This window comes from Cetorhinus maximus, chromosome 15, assembly GCF_964194155.1.
Source record: "Cetorhinus maximus chromosome 15, sCetMax3.hap1.1, whole genome shotgun sequence".
Lineage (NCBI taxonomy): Eukaryota > Metazoa > Chordata > Chondrichthyes > Lamniformes > Cetorhinidae > Cetorhinus > Cetorhinus maximus.
This window is the reverse complement of record NC_135893.1, coordinates 16,782,136-16,807,741: the sequence shown is the minus strand read 5'-3', so window position 1 is coordinate 16,807,741 and position 25,606 is coordinate 16,782,136. Positions and strand designations below refer to the sequence as shown.

The 25,606-nt window shown below is 39.9% G+C and overlaps 1 protein-coding gene across 1 annotated transcript in view; it reads left to right on the top strand.

The window, feature by feature from the left end:
* The window catches only part of LOC144690441 (calmodulin-binding transcription activator 1-like), a 1,084,973-nt gene that overhangs the window by 19,358 nt on the left and 1,040,009 nt on the right, over nt 1-25,606 (top strand). The window contains exon 2 of the mRNA XM_078557952.1: nt 18,782-18,900. Coding sequence (XP_078414078.1) covers nt 18,782-18,900 — 119 coding nt within the window. The remainder of the gene's footprint in view (nt 1-18,781; nt 18,901-25,606) is intronic.

Below are 25,606 nucleotides of genomic sequence, written 5' to 3'. Positions count from 1 at the left end.
CTTCTGTGGTGAGGGTTGTGAGATTGCTGGTATCATAGACTAGCTTGACCCTGTTCTCACCTAATGTTCACATGATTGTAGCAGAGGCTTCAGGTTAATTATTTTTTCCCTCCCTATTTTGATGGTCTTAATGTTGTTTATTATACCCCTACAGCAATCTGGTTCCGAGCATCGGAACTTGTAATGGAAATACAGAAGTAAAGGCAACATTTATGGCATTAAAATAAGGACTGAATTGCATTGTGCGCTCTGGCTCAAGTTTTCCCCACCTACCAACTCCAGTTCATCTGAAGAATACACTTAGTTTTGTCTTTCCATGGGAGATTGATTAGTAAATTATCAAAGATCTTTAGTCTGCATACACTTTTTTTAGTCTACAAAACCTATTTCCTGTTGTCAGGTTTTTCCATTACAATTTCCTTTGCTGGCATTTATAATGGAAATTGCCTATGTAAGCTTGTCATACTGTAATTACACAGTCCTGCCAGTGGTGGTGATGCATCTTATTTTTATGTCCCAGCTCCTGAACCTGTACTGCACAGAAATGTTTTAATAATCCTATGTCTGAGCACCCAGATACAATTATTCCCCATCCTGGAAGCCTACATCTGAAGGCTGCATTTGCTCTCCAGTTCTAATGTGCATTGAACTGGAAGATCAACCATTATACTGTCGATAAGCTTTGGGTTTGGTGAAAATAGGACTTGACTTTTAAGATTAAATGATAGGTAATGCAGTAATTTCACATTTTGTTTTAAATCATACATACTTTTAAAACTTGAATTTCAAAATTTGCAGAAGATACGAAACTTAGAAATATTGTGAACTGTGAGGAGGATGGTGTAGAACTTCAAAAGGACGTAGACAGGTTGATGGAATGGGTGGACAAATAGCAGATGAAATTTAATGCAGAGAAGTATAAAATGATCCATTTTGGTAGGAAGAACGTGGAGAGACAATATAAAGGGTACAATTCTAAAGGGAGTGCAGGAGCAGAGGGACCTGGGTGTATATATGCATAAATCACTGAAGGTGGCAGGACAGGTTGAGAGAGTGGTTAATAAAGCTTATGGCATCCTGAGCTTTATAAGTAAGGGCATACAGTACAAAAGTAAGGAATTTATGTTAAATCTGTATGAAACATTGGTTTGGCCTCAACTTGAGTATTGCGTCCAGTTCTAGGAACTGCACTTTAGGAAGGATGTGAAGGTATTGGTTCACGAGAATGGTTCCAGGGTTGAGGGACTTCAGTTGTGTAGAAAGATTAGAGAAGTTGGGACTGAGGAGATTTGATAGAGGTGCTCAAAATCATGAGGGGTTTAGACAGAATAACTAGGGAGAAACCGTTCCCATTGGTAGAAGGATTGAGAACCAGAGGACACAGATTTAAGGTAATCAGCAAAAGAAGCAATGGTGACATGAGGACAAGATTTTTTAGGCAACGAGTGGTTAAGTTCTGGAATGCACTGACCAAATCCGCAGTGGAGGTAGGTTCAATCAAGGCATTCAAAAGGGGATTGGATTATTATGTGAATGGCTGTGGGGAAAAAGGAGAGAGAGTGGCTCTAGGTGAATTGTTCCTTCAGAGGGCCAGTGCAGATGCAATGGGCCAAGTCCCTATTGTCCTGGAACTCCTAACTTTTGTTGTAGCATAATTCTATGGGTGGTGTGTATTCTCTCTTGCCTTTGCCAAATCTTCATTTTTCAGCCTTGGGGGTATTTTGTTTCAAGCCTGGCCCTGCCCACACTGATGTCTATGCATGTTATGCTTTCCAGTAGGAGTCAATAGATTGTGCTCAATAGTGGGAGTCCTGATCACAGAATTGGAGTTTTTACAGCACTGAAGGCTATTCTGCCCATTGTGTCTGCAACGGCTTTCTGAATGAGCAGTTTACTTGGTGCCATTCTTCTCCCTTCTTCCCATAACTCTGCACATTATTCCTTTTCAAATAAAAGTCTAATTCCCTTCTGAATTCCTCAGTTGAACCTGTCTTTCCTCACTCTTAAGCAATGCTTTGTGAAAAAGCTTTTTTTCATTGCTTTTGCTTCTTTTGTAATTACTTTAAATCTGTGCCCCCTCATTCTCAATCCTTTTCACAAGTGGGAGTTGTTCCTCCCTATCTACTCTGTCCAGACCCCTCATGATTTTAATACCTCTATCAAATTTCCTCTCTGCCTTCTTTTCCCTAAGGAAAACAGTCCTACCTTCTCCAATCTATCTTCATAACTGAAGTTCCTCATCCATAGAACCATTCTCATGAATCTTTTCTGTACACTCTCCAGTGCCTTCACATCTTTCTGAAAATGCAGTACTCCAACTAAGGCCAAACTAGTGTCCTACTAGTGTTCAACATAACCTCCATGCTCTTGTACTCTATGCCCCTATTAATAAACACTAAGATACTGGATTTCAGTTACTACCTTAAATCCATATGTATATGTCTCGATCTTTTCTCACTTTTTAAAAATTATGAAAAGTAAACAATAAAATTTGCTTATCTATGTGAATTCTTCAACGTGGTTGGCTGTTTAGCCTGCTTCATGACATCACTGTTGTTGAATACCAAAGATCCCTAAAACTGGCATCTGAATGAAATTTATGTAGGAATATGTGAAATCCACGCCACCACAGATTGCTAGATCTTGGTGGGCAGCTTTCTTAAGGTCCGTTGAGAGTTGCTGACCACAAAATCTGGGCCATTAGAAAATAAGAGCGACACTTATAAGTAAATAGTTAAAGGCAAATTACTGTGGATGCTGGAAACCTGAAACAAAAACAAAAAATGCTGGAAAAACTCAGCAGGTCTGACAGCATCTGTGGAGAGAAAGATAGAGTTAACGTTTTGAGTCTGTATGACTCTCTTTTTCAGAGCTAAAGGGAAGTAGAAATGTTGTGAAATATATACTGTTTAAGGTGGAACAAATGAAGCTGGATAGAAGGCCAGCTTGCACACGAACAGGAGAGAGGGCACAGCCAGAGTGGGTATTGGCAATTTGGTGCAAAGCGGGAATTCGGTGCATAGGGGACGAGGTGCTCTTTGCATTTTTTCTTTGCTATCCAACTTCTTAAATCTTCAGAGCGTGCTGCAGCAGGAGAGGCTACAAGGGAAAGGAATCACTGGTAAGTAGTGGGTAAGGTATTTACTACTTTAATCGCTTATAGTTTAAGGTCTTTTTGTGGTTTACAGTTTGTATATTCTACAGTAACGAGGATCAGGAAAGAAGGGCCCTAGAGTAATTGACTTAAAAGGTTTAATTTAAAGGGATAAGTCATGGCAGGAGCGCTCAAAGCCATGGTGTGCTCCTCGTGCTCCATGTGGGAAGCCGGGGACATTTCCAGTGCCCGGGACCAGCATTTGTGCAGGAAGTGTGTCCAGCTGCACCTCCCTGAAAGCTCGAGTTTCGGAGCTGGAACGGCGACTGGGGACACTGTGGAGCATCCGCGAGTCTGGGAGCATCGTGGATAGCACATTTATAGAGGCGATCACACCGAAGATGAAGGGACTTGAGGAAGGAAGGGAATGGGTGACCACCAGACAGTCCACGAGAAACAGGCAGGTAGTTCAGGAGTCCCCTGGAGTCCCGCTCGCAAATTGGTATTCCGTTTTGGAGGCTGATGATGGTTCCTCCAGGGAGTGCGGACAGAGCCAAGCTTCTGACACCACAAGCAGCCTGTCTGTACCGGAGGGGAGGAAGAGCAATAGTAATAGGGGATCCTATAGTCAGGGGAACAGATAGGCGCTACTGTGGCCATCAACGTGACTCCAGGATGGTATGTTGCCTCCTTGGTGTCAGGGTCCGGAATGTCACTGAACGGCTGCAGGGCATTCTGAAGGGGGAGGGTGATAAGGCAGAGGTCATGGTACATGTTGGTACCAATGACATAGGTAGAAAGAAGGATGAGGTCTTGTATCAAGAATTCAGGGAGTTAGGCAGTAGACTAAAAAGCAAGACCTCTCGGGTTGTAATCTCTGGATTACTCCCAGTGCCACATGCTAGCGAGCACAGAAATAGGAGAATATGCAGATGAATACGTGTCTTAAGAGTTGGTGCAGGAGGGAGAGTTTTAGCTTCCTGGATCACTAGGTCCGTTTTTGGAGAAGGTGGGACCTGTACAAGCGGGACGGTCTACATCTGAACCAGAGCGGGACTAACATCTTTGCGGGTTGGTTTGCTAGTGCTGTTGGGAGGAGTTTAAACTAATTCGGCAGGGGGAGGGGACACAATGCTAGCAGAATAGGGACACATCATAATACAGTAAAACAATCAAGTCAGAGGGAGTACAGCTGCATTAAGTTTCAAGGGAGTAAGGCAAGGCTGGATGGCTTCTACTTTAATGCCAGGAGTATTACAGGTAAAACAGATGAGTTAAGGGTGAAGATTGACACGTGGAATTGTGATATAGCAGCCATCACTGAGACATGGCTGAGGGAAGGGCAGGATTGGCAGCTCAACATTCCGGGATATAGAATCTTCAGGCGAGATGGGAGGGGGTAAAAGAGGAGGAGGCGTTGCATTATTAGTTAAGGAGTCAGTTACTTCAGTAAGAAGAGATGATATCTTGGAGGGGGCATCGAATGAAGCTTTGTGGGTAGAGCTTAGGAATAACAAAGGGGTAGTCACATTATTAGGTGTTTATTATAGACCCCCAGATAGTCAGTGGGAAGTTGAGGAGCAAATATGTGCACAATTTGTGGAGGTGTGTAAAAACAATAACAATAGGGTAATTATATTAGGTGATTTCAACTTTCCCAACATTAATTGGGATAGACATAGTGTTAAGGGCTTGGATGGAGTGGATTTCTTGAAATATGTACAGGAGAACTTTTTAGGTCAATATGTAGAGGGTCCAACAAAGGACGGCGCATTGCTGGATCTAATTCTGGGGAATGAAGCCGGACAGGTGGCTGAGGTGGTGGTGGGCGAGCATTTTAGCGATAGCGACCACAACATGGTACAGTTTAAGTTTGTTATGGACAAAGAAATCGACAAGTTGCCAAAAAAATGTTTTGGATTGGGGAGAGTGGATTTTAGTAAAATAAGGCAAGATCTGGCCAAGGTAGACTGGGAACAGTTGTGGGGAAATCTACAGAGGAACAGTGGGGCGTGTTCAAAAAGGAAATGGGGAGGGTACAGGCTCAACATGTTCCCTCTAGGGTGATAGGAAAGAGTAACAAGCCCAGAGAACCATGGATGAGCAGAGATATTCAGGATGTGATGAGAAGGAAAAGAGAGGCTTTTAGCAGGTACAAGGGAAGCAAATCAGCAAAGGCATTAGTGGAGTACAGAAAGTGCAGGGTGGAGCTTAAGAAAGCAATTAGGAGAGCAAAGAGGGGATATGAGAAAGCTCTGGCTGGTAAAAGTAGGGAAAATCCCAAGATATTCTATAAGTATATCAATGGGGAGAGGATAACCAGGAAAAGAGTAGGTCCCATAAGGGACCAAGGGGGAAATCTATGGGTGGAGCCAGAGGACATCGCTAGAGTGTTGAATGAATACTTCACATCCATCTTCACCCAAGAGAATGAGGATGAAGGTATCGAACTCAGGGAGAGAGACTGCGAGATTCTTAAGCAAATTGATATAGGGAGTGACAAGGTATTGGAGGTGTTGGGTGGCTTAAAAGTGGACAAATCTCCAGGTCCAGATGATTTGTGTCCCAGACTGCTGAGGGAGGCAAGGGAGGAGATCGCAGGGTCTCTGACCCAAATTTTTAATTCCTCTCTGGCCACGGGGGAAGTGCCAGAGGATTGGAGAACAACTAATGTGGTTCTGCTATTTAAGAAGGGTTGTAGAGATTAGCCAGGGAACTACAGGCCAGTGAGTCTCATGTCAGTGGTAGGGAAACTATTGGAGAAAGTTCTGAAGGAGTGTATCTATCTCCACTTGGAGAGGCAAGGTTTGATCAGGGATAGTCAGCATAGCTTTGTCAGAGGGAGGTCATGCCTAACAAATTTGATTGAATTTTTTGAGGAGATGACCAGGTGTGTAGATGAGGGTAGTGCAGTTGATGTAGTTTATATGGATTTCAGCAAAGCCTTTGACAAGGTCCCACATGGGAGACTTATAAAGAAGGCAAATGCACATGGGATACAGGGTAATTTGATAAGGTGGATTCAAAATTGGCTGAGTTGTAGGAGGCAGAAGGTGATGACAGAAGGATGCTTTAGTTACTGGAAGCCAGTGTCCAGTGGCGTACCACAGAGATCTGTGCTCCGTCCCCTATTATTTGTCATTTATATAAACGACATAGATGACTATGTGGGGGGCAGGATTAGTAAGTTTGTGGATGACACAAAGATTGGCCGGGTGGTCAACAGTGAGGTTGAGTGTCTTGGGCTACAGGAAGATATAGACGGGATGGTCAAATGGGCAGATAAGTGGCAGATGGAATTTAACCCTGAAAAGTGTGAGGTGATACACTTTGGAAGGAGTAATTTGACAAGGAAGGATTCAATGAACGGCATGGCACTAGGAGGTTCTGAGGAACAAAGGGGCTTTGGTGTGTGTGTGTCCATAGATCTCTGAAGGTAGAGGGGCATGTTAGCGGGGTGGTGAAAAAGGCATATGGGACACTTGCTTTTATCAGTCGAGGCATAGATTACAAAAGTAGGGAGGTCATGTTGGAGTTGTTTAGAACCTTGGTGAGGCCACAGCTGGATTGCTGTGTGCAGTTCTGGTCGCCACATTATTAGGAAGGATGTGATTGCACTGGAGGGGGTGCAGAGGAGATTCACCAGGATGTCGCCTGGGATGAAACATTTAAGTTATGAAGAGAGGCTGGATAGACTTGGGTTGTTTTTGTTGGAGCAGAGAAGACTGAGGGGCGACCTGATCAAGGTGTACAAGATTATGAGGGGCATGGACAGGGTGGATAGGGAGCAGCTGTTCCCCTTAGTTGAAGGGTCAGTCACAAGGGGGCATAAGTTCAAGGTGAAGGGCAGGAGGTTTAGGGGGCATGTGAGGAAAAACATTTTTACCCAGAGGGTGGTGACGGTCTGGAATGCACTGCCTGGGAGGGTGGTGGAGGCGGGTTGCCTCACATCCTTTAAAAAGTACCTGGATGAGCACTTGGCACGTCATACCATTAAAGGCTATGGGCCAAGTGCTGGTAAATGGGATTAGGTAGGTCAGGTGTATCTCACATGTTGGTGCAGACCCGATGGGCCGAAGGGCCTCTTCTGCACTGTGATTCTGTGATAGGTGGCAAAGGAGTGATTGCAAAAGATGTCATAAACAAAAGGTCAAGGGGTTGTTATTAGTGGTGACACTGGCTAAAGGAGGTGCTAATGGTGACATTAAGTGTGGAAAGCAGAATGTGATAATGGCAGGACCAGGATAAGCACTCTGGAAAGTGACAGATGGGATGGGGTGGGGGGAGGGGACGGTGGTGGGAAAAAGATCGAAAAGGCTAAAAGCTGGGGATAAAACAATGAATAAAAATGGAAATAAATTTTAAAAATAATGAAAATAAGGCGGGAAGAAAATAAATAATTAAAAAATAGAAACTAATATAGAAAAAAGGTTTTTGATCTCTTTCTCTCTCTCTCTCTCTCTCTCTCTCTCTCCCCCCCCCCCCCCCCCCCCCCCCCCTCCCCCTCCCCCTTTTTTTATATATTTGTTTGGAATTTAAGGGGTACATTTCCCAAAATAGACCAGACAGCATTTATCACAGTAGAGCATGTGATCTGTGGTTATATACAAAGGACAATGTTAGTTGGCGTCTTGAAAGTTCAGTGGTAATATTTCTACCATTTTCTCGCTTTTTTCTCCTGAAGTAGCAGAATGTTGCATAGGTGTGATTCCTTGGATGCTGGTAATTCTTTGCTATCTTATTCAAGTGATCTTATCCATACCCAGTGTCCAGACATGCATGCTTCCCAGTAGGCAAGGTTCACTTGTAGTTTTGAGAAGAGAAACTACACTTGGGGGTGCAGTGGCCAAATGGAGATTTGTATACATTATGGCAGAACTGTTGTCTGTTTTTGCAATTATACAGTTAAAAACAGAAGAGCATTATTAACCTAAGTTCAGTAGAAATTAAAATCAAGCATCCCAAATTTTTAGGAGTAATGAGTTCATAGGGCCGAACAGTGCCTTTTTCAGAGATCACTCTGCCACATTAACTTCTCCATCTCTTTAGTTTTAAGACATGCATTTAATTATCTCATTAGCCCATGATACAGTCTTCCTGGAAGCTGGCTAAACACATAAGGGAGAAAGGAAAAGAAGGATGAGTTGATGGGGTGAGATGAAGGAGGGTGTGAACAGGCTCATGCAGTGCATAAACTCCGTCAGGGATCCATTGGGCTGAATGGACTCTTTTTTGTGCTGTATGATGTAATTTTATGTAGTAATTCAAGTGGTTGACTCTGGCTACTTATTCCACAACATGATTGTCCTTTGGGTGAATAAATTTCACCTGATTATCCTTTTAGTTTTTAATTTGTTTCATTTGAATTTTATGCCTTGTTCTTATGTCTGTTAAGACAGAGCAATACCCATATCTTGTGGATGTACAGCCAGTAGAATCCAGTTTATGTCAATAGGTCAAGCAGACAAAATGTTGCAGCTAATCCGACTTGCACACTGGCTTGGGGCTTTGATGTTCTGAAACTTTGTTAATTTAGCAATCTATATTTCCCAAAATTTTGACTGTTTTCTTGTAGATACATTTCCAATGTTTGAGCTTTCCAAAATAGTGTTTCCAACAGCTTTATTTGGTGGTCATTACACCATCATTGAGTCATCCTGGCTCCTGGTTAGATTATTTGATTTGAAACGCATTGACAGCCATCCAGTCAGTATCCTTTCTGTCATGTGTATCTGTTGAAATAATGCCTGTGGCTAATTTGGTTTAATTTGGCATAGATTTGATTCAGGGTTTAACTGAACTGGCAAGTGGCAGAAAATTTAATTAATTTGTGTACTATTTGCTTTCACCAACCCACCAGTAAATGAAGGGCTCACCCTTAAAAGGCACTTGGGACTTGTACTAATTAGTTAAATTCAATGCAGTGAAGTTCGTTACTCAAGATAATCTGAATAAAAACAGAAAACACTGGAAATACTCAGGTCAGGCAGCAACCTGTTTCAGGTTGTTCTGCTGAAACGTCCACTGGTTCTTCTCTGCTCACAGATGTTGCTTGATCCGAGTGTTTTCTGTTTTTCTGCAGTTGGCATACATGATTTAATCTATCCAGGTGATATAGAAAATGAATATTTCCGATAGTTGGAATTTGTTTTATCAGTCACTTATCAGTGCACTTCTCAAAGTATAAACTCTATTTGGGGGAAAGATACCCAATTCTGAAGAAAAATGGAAAGGATTGCTAAATGACTTTTTTGAGGTAAGTCCGTCTTAAAAACTATTTTCATTAATGGATAGTTTTGGCAATTTAACTTTCTAACCGATACAACTTTATTATTTTTTAATTTATTTTAATTTTATTATTTTTTAAAAAAATTATTATTATTTTTATTTTATTACTTATTATATGGCTTAAAGTTGATGAAGCTAGAACTTCCCTAACGGTTCAGTTGGTAAATGCACTTCTGTGTTGCTCAGCAGAACCCAATGATCTGGAAGGTTCTCAATGTTAAATCCCTTGACTAGCACAAGCCTAATTTATCTCAATTGAAGAACTCTAGGGGATTCTTGGGCTAGGTAAGAAAAAATGACCCAAAATTCCTGTTTCTGTTTGCTACCTATTGATTCCCGCTGAAATGTGCATGTGTGTGGACATCGGGTCAGATCTGGGCAGGATTGGACTTCACTATGGTGCTTCTCATTATCAAGTAGCTTTTTAACACTTGAGGTCTGATTTTAACTCTTAAGTGAATGGGTTTTGAGTGAGTTAAAATCTCTCCCTACTTTGTAGTGTCAGATGCGAACAATGACTATTCAATCAATATAGGAAAAAATTGGCAAAATTAAAATGTTTCTTATATATACTAAATGCACCAAAAGATTCGTGACCTTGATTGAAAAAGATCAAGTGCGACTTTTTGTTTCATTTATGATTTATAGCAATGATCGTTTGGTAGTACAGAACTTGAGTATTGCTGAAAAAAGGGAGCTTCGGCAAAATGTCTTTTTTAACTGCTATAATTTATAGCGTTTAGGGTTGAGCAATATTACTTGTGATTTTAAAAAAAAACCATCAGCTAATATACACATAGTTCCTTTCATACCAAAATATAAAATATTTTCCACAATGAGTTAGAAGGTTTGACTACTGTTTCTGCAGCAATTTTGGATTAATAAGTATTTTACTCTAAGTATAACTTTAGATTTTGGAGAATTTAGTACTTGAATTCACACCTTTTTTTTCTACAGGGGAAATGTGCAAATGCTGAGGAGTTTGCTTTATGCGTTTCCATTAACCAAGCATGTGAATCCTGGTTATTAACCAAGCATGGGTATCATACCTTTTATATTCCGATTAGTGTGAAGATTGAGACTGCAAGTTTGAGAGTAGAGTATTGAAGTAGATATTTTTCATCAAACCAATCATAAAATAGTTCTTGTTAATTATTACTTTTTGGGAACACGTAATAATGGAAATAAAAATATTTACAAATTGCAAAATAAAAATAAGATATTTAGGTAGATCATTTTACTAAGTGGCTATCTTTTGGAGGACACAAAGACATAATCTAAGATGACACTTCAGTGAATTACTGATGAAACACTGCATTGTCAGAAGTGCCATCATTTGAATGAGACACTCAAATGATAATGGAATCTTTACTCAAAGATGTAATAGAAAAACACCTAGAAACTGAAGATATTACGGAATAGTCAGCTTGGATTGCAAAAGGGAATGTTTATGTTTGACCAAATTTACTGAATTATTTTGAAGTAGTACCAGAAAGAGTAGAAAAGGGTAATGTAGTAAAAGTGATATATTTGGGTTGCCAAAAAGCCTTCAATAGTGTACTGCATAATCGACTAATTGCAAGGGTCAGAATATGTGGAAATAGAGTACATATAGCAGAATGGATAGCGAGGTGACAACAAAACAGAAAGAGGAAGTAGGGGTTAAAGGTATTACTCTGACTGGTAAATGGCGGAAGTGGTTTTCCTCCAGGATCAATGCTGGGAGAACTATCATTCTTTACTATTTACATAAATTTATTTGGATTCTGGAATTTGAAGTACAATTTCAAAATTTGCAGATGACAGCAAATTGGGTGTAGTTACAACAGAGGAAGACTGATTAAAATGCAGGAAGTTACTAATGAACATGTAGAATGAACATGTATTTGGCAGATGAACTTCAGTATCAATGTGTGAGATAATACATTTTGATAAAAATGAGGAAGCCACATACTCCCTGGAAAATGTGTCTAAATGAGTAAAAGAACAGAGTGATCAGGAGGTAAAGATATACAAATCACTAAAAGTAGCAATGCTGGTTAAATCACTAAAATTAGCAATTCTGAGGTCATACTGGTCTCCATGTTATAGGATATAGAGAAGGTGCAAAAAAACTAGTATGACACCAGAGCTGAGACTTATCAGAAAAGATTGAACAGGCTGGGGCTCTTTACTGGCGCACATGGAACATAAACACCGGCAGGAATCTGTTGTAATACTTTGTAATATATTTAGCTTTTCTGAGGAGACCATTCAGCCCATTAAGCCCACACCAGATCTCTGTAGAGCAATCCATTCCCCTGCCCCATCACTAGCCCTGCAAGTTTATTTCCCTTAAGTGCCCATCCAATTTTCTTTTGAACTCATTGATTGTCTGCACTTTCATCAACCTCGTAGGCAGCAAGTTCCAGGTCATTATCAGTTGCAGTGTTTTTAAATTCTCCCTCACATCCCCTGCATGTCTTGTCCAAAACCTTAAATCTATTCTTCCCCTAGTCTTTGTATGATCAGCTAATGGGAACAGCTTTTGTTTACCTTAAATAAACCTGTCATAATTTTGTACAGACCTAACAAATCTCCTATGAATCTCCTTTCCTCCAAGGAAAACGACCCCAGCTTCTCCAACCTAATGTTGTTGCTAAAATCTCTCATCCCTGGAACCACTTTGGTAAATCTCTGCTGCACACTCGCATCCTTCCTCAAGTGTGGGGACCACTACTCTCATGTGGCCTAACCAGATTATTATCAAATTCAGCCTAACTTCCCTTTCCTGCTTTTGTACTCAATACTAGCCTGTAGCTACTAGGAATGTCCTTAACCCTTTTCTTGAATAATGGTGTCACATCTGTCATTTTCCAATTCTTTGGCACCTCTCGCTATCTAGGAAAGATTGGACAATTATGGCAAACCTCTCTGCAATCTCCGCCCACACTTCCTTTAGCAACCAGGGATGTAAGCCATCCAGATCCGATAACTTATCTGCTCTAAGCATATTTGTTTTAGGTAAGACTTGAAGATCCCATGGCAGTATTTGAAAAAGATCATGGAGTTATCCTGGTCAAATGACTCCCTCAACCAAAACAGTCTAACTGATACTTGATCTCATTGCTGTTTATACAATATTGGTCCTACACAAAGAACAAAGACTGCTGTTTATGGTAACTAACTGTACCTGAAATATTTTGGGATATTTCTCAGAGACCTAATATGGCACTATATAGATACAAGCTCTTTCTGATTGCCACTTCGATACTTAATCGTATTTTACTTTCCCACCCCACAACTTCTACCCTGCCACCCTATCCTTTCTGAAGGCACTAATTCATGCTACTGAATGGCTCCATGAAAACCAGTAACCCTCCAGCACCTTGCTCAAGTGGTTCCACTGCATGTTGGCTTTTTAATCATCAAAGGCATCACAGCCAAGTGCGATCCTGTCCTCCTTTTAAATTCCTCACACCTGCACCTCCCTAAATGGGCCACCAGATACCTGTCAGGCACTCTGGATTTTTTTCCCCCAATCCCTTTCCCATTTCCTAGCCCAAGTCCAGCTTCTGCCACCATATTTTGAGCTGATGAATTCTGAGAAATTCTGCATAAACCAGAGCCAATCTCCTAAATGGAGATAAACTAGTATACACAATCTATTCAGCCAATTATTGTTACATTCTCGAGGTTGTTGCCTTCAAAACCTGGTGTAACTGCTGTTGCTTGAGGCCCTGATTTATTACAGATGACTTGTTTTCTCACTATTCAAATAAATGCAGGGGATTTCTCCTAGTGTCCTGGCTAATATTTACCTCTCAACCAATGCCACCAAAAGTAAATTGAGATCAATTACCTCATTGCTGTTTGTGTGATCTTGTGCATATATTGGCTGCTACATTTATGTAAATTATACTGGCAACCGCTCTTAAGAAGTCTGCACTTTATTGCTTGTGAAGTACTTTTGCATATCCTGAGATGAAGGGTGCAATATAAATGCAAGTTCTTTTTCTCTTCCATTGTTTAACCTGAAAGATGGCATCCCTGATAATGTAGCATTCATTCTGTATGGAAGTACAGGTTAGATTATGTGCTTAAGTCACTGTTCCTTTACCTTTCGGCAGAGTGAATGTGCAGTGGTTTGTTGAACCCTGAAAAAAAGCAATGGTGGTGTGATCACTCCAGTGCACAAATTATTTTTAAGCAGTTGTGCTGTATTTTGGTTTCTGCACGGAAGGCATTTTATTTTTGGCTGTGGTTGTCACACTTATCATTGATTAAAATGATTAATTTATTGGATGTGTTAAGACATTCTCATTGAAAAGTTAAATTTAACATATTGCCAGTTAGTGGAAATACTGTAAGATTCCTGTATATGTTTATATGGAACATTAAGCAAGAGAGTAAGTTATCTGGAATTTTTTGTGTATGCAAAGCATAATATCAGGAAGATTCCACTCATTTGCCTGTTACACTTGAGTTATGCCTTTTTGTACCTGATTTTGTTTTGTAGTCTTTGGATTTATGTAGGGATATATTTTCATGAGTGAATCCTTGGATACCTTGCCCAAACTGGCATTCTCCTTGGGTATTCATGTGAGTGTAGGTCTGATATTTGATGGGGGTGTGCAGGGATAGATTGGAGCATCACAGCCAAGCCTACTCCTGTTTTCAAATGATATCTTTATACATTCACAATGAGCATCACTGGTCTATTTTTTTATTCTTGGGAAGAAGACATCACTGGCCAAGCAGCATTTGTTTCCAGTCACCAGTTGGCTTGGGAACATTTAAAAGTTAACCACTTAGTGTGGGACTGGAGTCATGGAAACTGGACTAGGTGTGGGTGGCAGATGTGCTTCCCTGAAGGGCATCAGTTGAGTTTTTAAGACAGCCCAGCAGCTTCCATGGTTGTTTTCCTGAACCAGTCCATAAATTGCCAATTTTATTGAGTCCACTTTCACAACTTGCAGTGGTGGGATTTGAACTGTGGCGATAGTCCATTATTATAATGATTAGGCTGCTGTACTTTCCAGGATTATGAATCCTGGGCATCACTCTCCTGCTTTTGCCTCATTTGAATCCCAGGGGCATTGAGATCAATCATAGCCCCCCTCCCTGGCTGAGATTGGCTCACTTAGCAAAGATCAAGGATTGAACCTGAAACCTACCAGATCTGCAATACTCAAAATCATAATATGGCGCGTTTACCCATTGAGCTCTCAGTGGAGCTGCTCTGATATTAATTTATGGTATTTCAATTATGTAGTTTTATTGTCCCATAAGCACAGAAGATGAAGGCAAACTAAGAAAAAAAAAGCTATGAAGGGTATCACTTTTTATAGAACACTATACAGTATTATAGTACTGAGACAAGTATTTTTTTGTCATAATTTTAGTTGCAGAAGTATTTTCAAAATTAGTTTATTGGAATATTTTCTATCAGTAGCAAATCTTTGCCAGTCGCAAAGTAAGTTCCTTTTGTCATTTTTTTAAAACAAGTTGTCAGTGATGAGACATTCTCTTGCATAATTAATTCATATAAATTCAGATCTTTGTATAATACTTAATTGGATTTTGAACTTTTGAAAATATCCAAATTTTTATTTGCAGAGGTTAAGAAGACGAGTGGGAGGAAAGTATACTTTAATTGTTTTTATTTTTGTATCAAACCATTTAATGGCATTCAGTACTTAAGAGATATTCCTATGGGGTCAACTGATCAAGTGGATTAGTTGTTTACCTTTCACTCATCTGCCTGAGCTCGACTTAAAGATAAAGTCTTGTTGGTCTGCTAGATGCAAAGGACCTATATGAAAAGAATCTGAACAGCTGTAAGACAGTTGCGGATATGGATGTATAGTACAAGGTTACTCCAATTCTGCACGATATTATCCAGAGAAGACATGGAATAATGTGTGTGGGAAATGGAAGAAAGTCACATTGTTCTGGTGGAGGTACAGAGTAAAGGAAACTTAATCTGTTTTGCACCTCTTTGGGAATGCTTAATAGGACAGTACAGTGGAACTTTATTCTGCAACTAACATATGCTGTTGTTTACTCTAAGTGCTTAATGCTGATACTGGGTGCTGAAATGGAAAACGTTCCCATAGTCAACAACAAAATACTGGTCAAAATTGATACTGTTGAAGCAAATCAGTAAGGAGAGCTCATGTTGTTATCCATAAAATTTTGAGAGATTTATTTTGGCACCTTGTTCTAAGAAAGCTGCTTATTGAAAATACTGTACTACTGTACAAAATCTTGTCACTTCTTTTAGACTTTAAAGGGCTGTAACTTCTTGAATAGCTGAGACCTGAATGATTCAAAATGTATGGAAAAATTTTAGATAAGAGGACTAAGATAATAGATCACTGGTTTTTGACTTCTGATGATGTCTCAAACCACAGGAGCTTTAAACTTGCTGACAACTACTTATTGTTTTTCATAATATATATGATATGGTGGAAATGCTGTGCATAGTAGAGGTGTAGTAATTTAGATGAAAGGGTACACATTCGTCATGTGATGCCTCAGACTTTCAGCTTCTTCACTGTGGAGTAATGCACAATTTTTTTTTAAACAGATTGCCAGGAAATACACTACACAGAATAATCAATGCCTGGAAGCAAGTTACAAGGTGGTCATTTAATGGGGAGATTCAGTAATTGTTTATAATAGTAATCTGAATCATGAGATTAAATTACTGGATCAAAACTCTCTGGATGGCTCAGGTGGTAAAGCCAGCATGTAACTGAGCCATATAGAGCAGAAGGTCCCAGGTTTAATTCCTGGTCTGTGTTGAATTAGCTGATGTCAGCTGTAATGTCAGTTGACATGCTATAATTGGCCTCCTAGCCCCTGAACTAGAGCTGCAAAATCATCCATTGTTTCTGCTTCTGATCCCTATTCATTGATTTCTGCTAGTAAGGGCATATGTGGTAGTGGCAATGATAAAATTGGGTTGTTTGACCTCCCCAAATGGTCAAGTAACTTTAATAGTTATCACCTAGGCTCTTTTGTGAAGAATGACTAGTCTAGTTACTGTACTTGTCTGTTGAATTGTAGCCCAGTAATGAGTCAATTACTTTAATGGGAGGAGGAAGAAGATCCTATTGATATAACTTTTGAATTTTCTTACATGTTGTAGTATTTATATGGTGGCATTTTTGGAGTGAGTTTCAAGGTGGTATTTAGTAATATCAGTATAATAGCCACTGCACTTGATGTCATAATGAGTTACAACCTCTCTAATGAAGGAGTAACCTTCCAGTAAATGTCATTACAATCATTAAGTTATAATTTTGTCACCGATTACTGGAAAACTCTAACAACAATACTTGTTTCAAAATGAGAAACCATATTGAGGGGCCAAGGCAGCAACATGTAGAACGCCACCAGGTGGTGTATGTATTGCCAGATTGCTGCCTTCCAGTTTAAATCGTCCCAGGCCACAACCACACAATTTGAAGATTAATTGAATCTGAAAGGTATAGAGGGAGTAAGACACAATTTTAAAAAAGTGTTCTGTTAACCACCCCAGGACACTGGAGTATCCTTGGAGAGACTTCCTGCCTATGCTGGTATTTTCCCAGGTCATCCAAGATCTACAGTATATGCCATTGTGTAATCCTTTAACAGCTATTTCTTTTTAGATGAAGTGCTTGGTGTTTATGTAAAACTTTGATCTGTGGCAAAGCTTTTATTTGTGACTAGAAAACTGAAAAGTTGTGTTACAGCTCCAAAATTAAAGACTAATCATAATGATAGTCTACCCAAAAATGCATTACATTGACTCGAGGGTATACCCCCAATGGTGGAAAAAGCACAGCAATACAAACTGGATTTTTAAACACTGCAATGTAAAGTTATAACAGTTAGCAGAGATGTGTGTTTCTAGGTTTCCACATCTGAAAATAAAATCTATAAGCTTGCACTGTTGTGTAATTTTAGTTTTGGACTGGAGAATTGAGTAACTGTTCCCTGCTTGGAGTCAAAAAGGGTGTAATATTTCTCTGGTTTAAATATGTTGCAAATGGGGAAAGGACCACTTGTATGCACAGTGTTCTGTAATACTGTACGATATAGAGCAGAGAGTGCTAGGTTTGATTTCTGGTCTGTTTTGAGTTAATTGATCGCTGCCAGAAATAGAGATGCTACAATTGGCCTTAGTGGCCCTGGGATTAGGAAGTCAAAGGTTGAGTGGGATTTGTGTTTTTGAACGCTATCTGGTGACCACTTCTGATAAAATGCCCCGGGCTGTCATAAGAGGAGAGGATCAGGTTTGGCTGTGATGCTCACATTGTTTGAATAGCTTGCTGTGGTGGGCTATCGTGACTTACTGTCTAGGTTTGCAGTAGAGGAAGGGCTACTTTCCAGTAATCAGTGATAAAAACAAAAAACTGCGGATGCTGGAAATCCAAAACAAAAACAGAAATACCTTAAACCAGCTTATATTTCACCCCTCTCCTATTTTTACTTAGTTCTGTTGAAGGGTCATGAGGACTCGAAACGTCAACTTTGTTCTTCTCCGCCGATGCTGCCAGACCTGCTGAGTTTTTCCAGGTATTTCTGTTTTTGTTCCAGTAATCAGTGATGGAAGGTGCCTGGCACAGAACTGCACTTCAAGAGCTAGCAACTTCAGTAGGGGAGAAAGAAAAATTTTTGCATTTACGTGTTGAACGTTTTTCATCCCAATGTCCTCACAGCCAATGAAATACTTCAGTTTTGAAATGTAGTTGCTGGTTGTTGTTTTCCTATAACAATTTGTGCAGAGCAAAGCTTCACGATCTGCAGTGAGGGAGAGAATACAGTAATGTGGTTGAGTGATAAATATTGGCCAGCTCACTGGGGGAACTCAACTGTTCTTTTCCAAATAATGTGATAGGATCTTTAGCCCACTTGAGAGGGCAGTTGGGTCTTTGATTTAATGTCTCATTTGAAAGATGGCGTTTTTGATAGCACACAATTCCTTCAGTAGTGCACTGCTGTTAGTCTAGGTTATGTGCTCAAATATCAAGTTGCATTTGGATATGCAATAGTCTGGCTCTGCGATGCTATCACTGAGCCAAGGCTGACATTTAGGATGGCAGAAACTTTGGTGGTTGGGATGGGAAGAAAATTAGCAAAAAATGTAACTATGTCCTTTTTGATTCAAAATTTCTTTAAGGGATAGAATAAGTTGTAATAAAACTGTAAGAACTGAGAGAAATGCATCATATTTGAGTTACACAGAACATCTTAATTTTTTCTTCAGATGATTAAAATTTATTACTGACCTCCTTCAGAATGTTTTGACTTGGTTTCTACCAGTAACATTTTAAATCTGTACTTGTGACTCTTAATGTTACTTTGACGATAAGACAATAAGCTTCTGGGCCAATCAGTAATTTATGCCATTTCACTTCATTTCAGATGATCATGGGAACAGCAACGGCAGTCATGTGAAAATATTTTTGCCCAAGAAATTACTCGAATGTCTACCGAAATGTTCTGCTTTACCAAAGGAAAGACACCGCTGGAACACAAATGAGGTACTGTGAAGTGTTTGTTTCTACTGATTCTGCCCAACTCTAAGTAGCCTGATAATATTTCAGGAGCTGCCTCCCTAGCTGGAAGTTTAGCTTCAGATCGTGCAGTTGCTTTTGTAAGAATGGCAGTTGAAAGAAATGGTATCTAAACCAATGTTTCAATCTCTCAAAAAAGCAGAAAAAGATTATAAGTTTGGATGTGAGCAGGGAGGTTTCATAGGCTTAAACACTTTGGGACCAACGAAGTATTTCTTACTGGGAGCTCAACTAATCAAGGTCTGAAAACATGCACACATTCATCCATAACTACAAAGGCAGGTAATTTGTTTGTATGACATGCCAATGATCTTTCAGTGTTCATCAAGCAGTGTACAAGAATGGCTCGAGATGATGAGTAAGCAGCTTGTCTACCCTGAGCATACCTCTTCTTCCTGCTTCCTCAGTGACCTGACTGGCGCTGGATCATAAAAATACTTTGAATCAGGATTCTAATTATATTCCACAATGTTGTCTGAATGTACAGAATGTGATCTTCAGAAGTTATTACAGTTCCCTAAAAGCTTTTATTTGGGGATGTTTTGTAAATGCAGTGCCTAGTCCCTTAGATTGAGATGATATGCTGCCATTTCAATTTAGGCTGTCTTGGTTTTGGTTCCTAAGCGCTGCTTTCCTGATTTTCCCCACCAGCACATAGGTGTTCCTTGTATTAGGGATGACTGCATCACCAGAGGTCCCTCAGGTCCCCTGTACAATCTCTGATGGCTGTTGAACCTTGCAGATTTTGTCACATTGGACTCAGTTTTAGCATGATCTTGTTGGAGTCAGTTGATTGCAGCACTAAATGATTTTCTTACAAAGCAGGAATGGCTTGCTGGAGTATCTGTAGCTGTAGATCATTCTTACAATACTGTATTTTTTGGTTTGTTTGAAGATCTGATATAAAGAATTCTGCACTTCAGAAATGGTTAGTTATGTTGGATAACTGAATGAAACATGTAAAATAAATAAATAAAAGAAAAAATAAAATTAGGGAGGCTTTATACATTGATGAAACTTCTGAATGGATTTGATATCGATTATTACAAGCACGCATGACACTTTTAAAATATTAAAGGGCTGTAACTTTTGAGGATTATCTAATTTTTATTTATATGTACATTTGTCTATGCATTTATGATTGAGAAACCATAATGGTTAATTAAACCTGCTCTTCAGTCACATGACTGGTTGGTGATGAATTCATTGTTTTTTTTTTCTTGAAAAGGGTGTCAAATTAAAGCAGCAGTTATCTTAATAACAGGTTGCTGTAAGTATTATAATTTGTTGATTATAAAAGCAACCCAAGTTTATTTATCCCTTCACTGATTTTATAGCTTGTAGCCATGGTGTTGGGAAAATTGTTAATATTGAAAAATATCTTTCTTCAAAAAAAATTGTAGCATATGGTATGTTTTAAGATGGATTGGGATAAATGATTGCATTGTTAGTCCCAAGGTTTAACTTGTATGTTTAGAGGTTGTGATTTGAAACTGAAGCTGACTACTGAAAGGAATTATACTGTACAAGTAAGTTGGTGATAAACATTTACCTTTTCTTCAGGATAAACTTGAACCTCAATAAAATACTGTTAAAATAAAGGTGCTGAATCCCCCAGTACAAAGCTAAATACTGTGGATGATAGAAATCTGAAATAAAAACAGAAAATGTTGGAAATACTCAGCAGGTTATGCAGCATCTGTAGAGAGAGAAACAGAATTAACATTTCAGGTTGGTGACCTTTCATCAGAACAGGCCTTGATACTGAAAACTCAAGCTACCAGTAGCGTGGTTAAGAAAATTGGGGATGATGAGGCTAGAGTTGGAGGAAGGTAGAGTTAATGGATGGTTATAGGGCTAAAGCAGGTTGCAATGATATAAACAGAGAAGGCCATAGAGGGATTTGTACAGGTGGATGAGAATTTTAAAATGGATGCATTGGGGAGTAGGGAGCCAATGTAGGTCGTTGAGCATGGATAAGGGTTTCAACAGCAGATGGGCTGAGGCAGAGACAATGACAGGCAAGATGGAAATAAACACTCTTGGTGATGGCAACGATGTGGATCAAAAGCTCAACTTGCGAGCAGTCTGTTTCAGTCTGAATCAGAAGCCACGGAGCGGGATGGAATAGGTGGCTAGGGAACACGCTTTGTAATGGGTGCTGAAGACAATGGCTTCAGTCTTCCCAATCTTTGGTTTTCTAGCCACAATTTATTCCAAGGTAACCAAATGGAAAAGCAAATTGTTTTCAGTTGTCATGCAAGTTGATGCCACTGGTCATCGCAAGACATTGTGTAGCAGAAACCCTTAGGCGCTCAAACCGTTTGATCAAAATGAAACCTCTAGGGTCATATGAAGATTTTCCAGTTAGGGTTTTTCTATTTGGAAAAATAAATCTGAAAAAAACCGTGAGAAAATTTAGCATGTCTTAGTATGGTAAAGAACATAAATCTCCTTGGGCTATTTTCCAGAGCCAACTGACATACCCAATTCCACTGAACTGGCATTTGGCTTCTTGGTTCAAACAAAAGGAGATAAATGAGTTGACCTAGAAGAGTTCAAAGAAACTTAAGTCTTAATAAATAATGTAGAGGAATGAAGTCAGTTGTAAAACTTGTGGATGGATGACCTTGATCTCCATTTAAAATTTTAGTCCACAAATCATGGATTTTAGAGCAGCTTCTAGATTTTGTACATTGCCTCCTTGAGGTGCAAGCTCCAAGCGCTAACTGTTTAATTGGAGTGTTGTAGTGCAATGTATTTTTTGTTCATGTGATGAGTGTTGCTGGCAAGGATAGCATTTATTGCCCATCTCTAATTGCCCTGGGGAAGGTGATGTTAAGCACCCTTCTTGAACTGCTGCAGTCCATGTTGTGTACGTACAACGTAGGGACAAAGTTCCAAGATTTTGACCTGTGATGATGGATACAGTTCTAAGTCAGAATCCTGTGTGACTTGGAGGGGAACTTGCAAATTGTGGTGTTCCCATGCATCTGCTCCCCATGTCCTCCTGGTGTTAGAGATCGTAGGTTTGGAAGGAGCTTTGGTAAGTTGCTGCAGTGCACCTTGTAGACAAGTAAGTGCAAATAAACAACTTTAGTTACATTTGCAACTACTGGATGATAACTAACTGAGATCTTAGAAATAAGCAAATACAAGCATATGAATTGGAGCAAGAGTCGGCCATTCAGCCCTTCGAGCCTGCTCTGCCATTCAATAAAATTGTGGTTGATCTGATTGTGGCCTCAACTCCACATCTTATGCACTGACTGCCAGTCAGCTATCTTACAATTAAAATAAAGGCAGAAATGATCTGTCTCCAATGTGCATGATTTGCCCATGTGAGACTCCAAGTGCATCGATTTGTTAGATTGCATAAACCTAAACTGAAGTTTCAGGAGCTTCATAACCCTCTAGAAATTTCTTCACTTAGATGTTTTAAGGCCTCTGGTGTAGATCAGATCAGAAATGTCATGCCTGAAGATAAATCTGCGTCTTCAAGGACCATTTACATTGGAGGCAGTTCAAATAAGGTTCATTAGGACTGGATTGATTCCTGGGATGAAAGGTTGAGCAGGTTAGGCCTATAGTCATTGGAGCCTAGAAGAATGAGAGCTGTTCTTATTAAAACACAAGATTCTGAGGGAACTTGACAGGGTAGATGCTGAGGATGTTTCCCCTTGTAAGAGAATCTAAAACCAAGGGTCACAGATTCGAAATATTAAGACTGAGATGTGGAATGGAGTGCCTTGTCTGCCTTCTGCATCTCTAGATGCAGGAACTACTAAGCCTGAGAGGAAGTTTTTCTCTCTGAAGGTTGTTAGTCTTTGGAATTCAAAGCCTAGAGAGCAGTGGAGGCTGGGTCATTGAATATATTCAAGGCTGAGTTAGAAAGATTTTTGATCTATATGGGGATCAAAGGTTATTGGGGTGGGGGGTGGTGAGGGTGGGCAGATGAGAAAGTAGAATTAAAGTCAAAATCAGTATAGCCATGACTTTATTGAATGGTGGAGCAAACTTGAGGGGCCAGTTGACCAGCTCCTGCTCCTATTTCTTATGCTCTTATAATCTTACTCTTCCAAATAGAACACATTTTGGACCTCTTCACCAGTTTGTAACTGCTTCGAATGAAACGCTTCTTAAACTCGCCAATTAGCACACAAAAAGGAATTTGTTACAGCTTAGAAATAATTATTTAAAGTGTAGAGTGAGAAGCAAAAGACATCTTCTTCTCAATTCTGAAAGTTTGCTGTGCGGCTTTATCTGAATTTTTGAGAAATGCCCAGAATGAAATCATTATGAAGATTGAAAAGTGAAATGGAGATACATTAAGAAGTAATCACTAGGTGACACTAAGTTTTTGTTTTAAAATCAGATAAATTTGCACGAGGCCAAGAAGACTCAGGGAGGTAAGGAGCTACATGGTTTTCAGGCGCTGGCAACAAGTGATAGTTTATTATGCAGTGAGTTTTGATTTTGACATAGATTGTGTCAAAGAAAAGCTTACAGGATGGTACATTTTGAAATTGGAAGAGTCAAAAGAGGAAAATTTAGAGACACGTTGAGCTGTATTGATAAATAGAAAGTGACAGGAAAGATTGCAATGGAAAGAGAAGCCAGGTGACTGAGGAATTGTCTGTTAGGTGACAATTGTTAAGGGGCCATAATCTACCCTTGGAGGAACTTGTGCTTTATAGAGTTAAGAGCTTTAGAGGAGAAAATGCATTTTTGATGCAAAAGAGAAGGAACTAACTGTAGGAGAAGGGCCTGGCACATATAGGGTTAACGTGGGACTGAGTACAATACCACCCACAGTGATGTAAGAGAGCACATGACCCACACTCCGGGTCAGTTGTGTTGGACAGAGCTGTGTGTACCAGCAAGCATGGAGACCTTGCTTGTACCGTTTACTGTATATTTGTAAATAATTCTAAAGGTCAATAAAGACTTAAAGTTAATCTACAATTAACTACTGAACTGTAACCAATATCCTATAATGTAGTGGCAGGTTGTGGAAAAGCCAAAAACTTTGCAGAAAATGCAGAGAGAAATTAATATGCTGGAAGACTGAGGAAAAATTCAGCAATGCAGTCTGATCTGAAAAGAAGCTCCAGAGGCACAAGCACAGAGGAAAAATCGCTAAGAAAAGTCTCCATGGAAAGGCTTGGAAGCTGAAGGCAGAGATTTAAGATTCCTTACTACAGCAGAAGACTCCATTGCATCTCCTTTGGAAGTCCAGCTTCAAATCCCAGAGCACAGAGTCAGCAGACCTAGCAAGTGTGAGCTGAATCTTTTTACATTCCAGGCTACATGTCCTGAGAAATCTTTAAATATTTCAGAGTCAGAAGTGCAGTTGGCTAAAAACCCAATCCCCGAATCGCCACCTTAACATGCGGCGTCCAAGCTTGCTCTGAAAAAAATTATAAATAATTCTCCGGAAGAATTGAGACTTTTTAAACCCAGCTAAAGGCAAACAAAAGCCAGGGTTCTGAGAATTTGAGACTTTAAACATAAATACTGAGCAGGAGAGCTCTGCAGGCAACCATTGTGAATTATCTTTCCAAGCTGAGCATGATCACCATTGTAGTGGAGTCTGTCAAAACAGGCAAGCACGGGAAATCCCTTTGTCTCCGAGTGAACGGTGACACCACCTTGAAATTCAGAAAGCTCTTAAAGCAGAACCTACACTTTTTAAAAAAAAAAGTTAACAATAGATCAGAACTCCACATTTCCAAATCAATTTTGACTAATCCAAGACCCAGATCAATCACATAATTGGGGACTTTGGAGGAAACGATTCCTTCTAAAATACAGCATCGCTTCAGGTCTAAACAAAAAGTCAGAAGCAGAGTAGGTTAATGACACACTGCTTTGATACACACTGTAATGATAACGATGTAAGACATATGGTAAACTATAATCACTTAAATACATTGGATAAAGACTTGGGAGGAGGTGTAGTATAAGGGTCTGGAACATATTGGGTTAATGTGGGACTCAGTACTGTACCGCCCACACAGTGACGTAAGAGAACACATGACCCACACACACGGTCAGTTGAGTGTTGGACAGAGCTGTGTGTACCATCAGTCCTGGCAAGCATGGAGACAGCTCCTGGCTTGCACTCGGCCATTTGGACAAATGTACTTTAGCCTTTTATTTGGTGCCTATCTAATTGTTTGTTATGATTTGTGAACTTCCAACTATTTTTGTTCCTCTATAATGTAGAAAATATTTAATTTACCTTCCTTGGGTCTAAAGTGGATGGCCTCGTACTTGTTCATCTTGAAATCCATTTGTCATAGTTCTGCCTCTTTCACTTTTTATCCATTCATGGGATATAGGCATCATTAGCAAGGGCAACATTTTTTGCCCATTCCCAATTGGCCTTAAGGTAGTGATGAGTTGCCGCCTTGAACAGCTGCAGTCTTTGTGGTGAAGGTGCTTCCCAACGTGCGGTTGGGTAGGGAGTTCCAGGAATTTACCTCAGCAATAATGAAGGAGCAGCAATATATTTCCAAGTCAGAATGGTGTGTGAGACTTGGAGGTGGTGGTCTTCCCATGTGTCTGCTGCCTTGGCCCTTCTAGATGGCAGATGTTAAGGGTTTGAGAGAGACTGTAGCAGGAACCGTGGCAAGTTGCTGCAGTGCGTCTTGTAGATGGCACACACCGC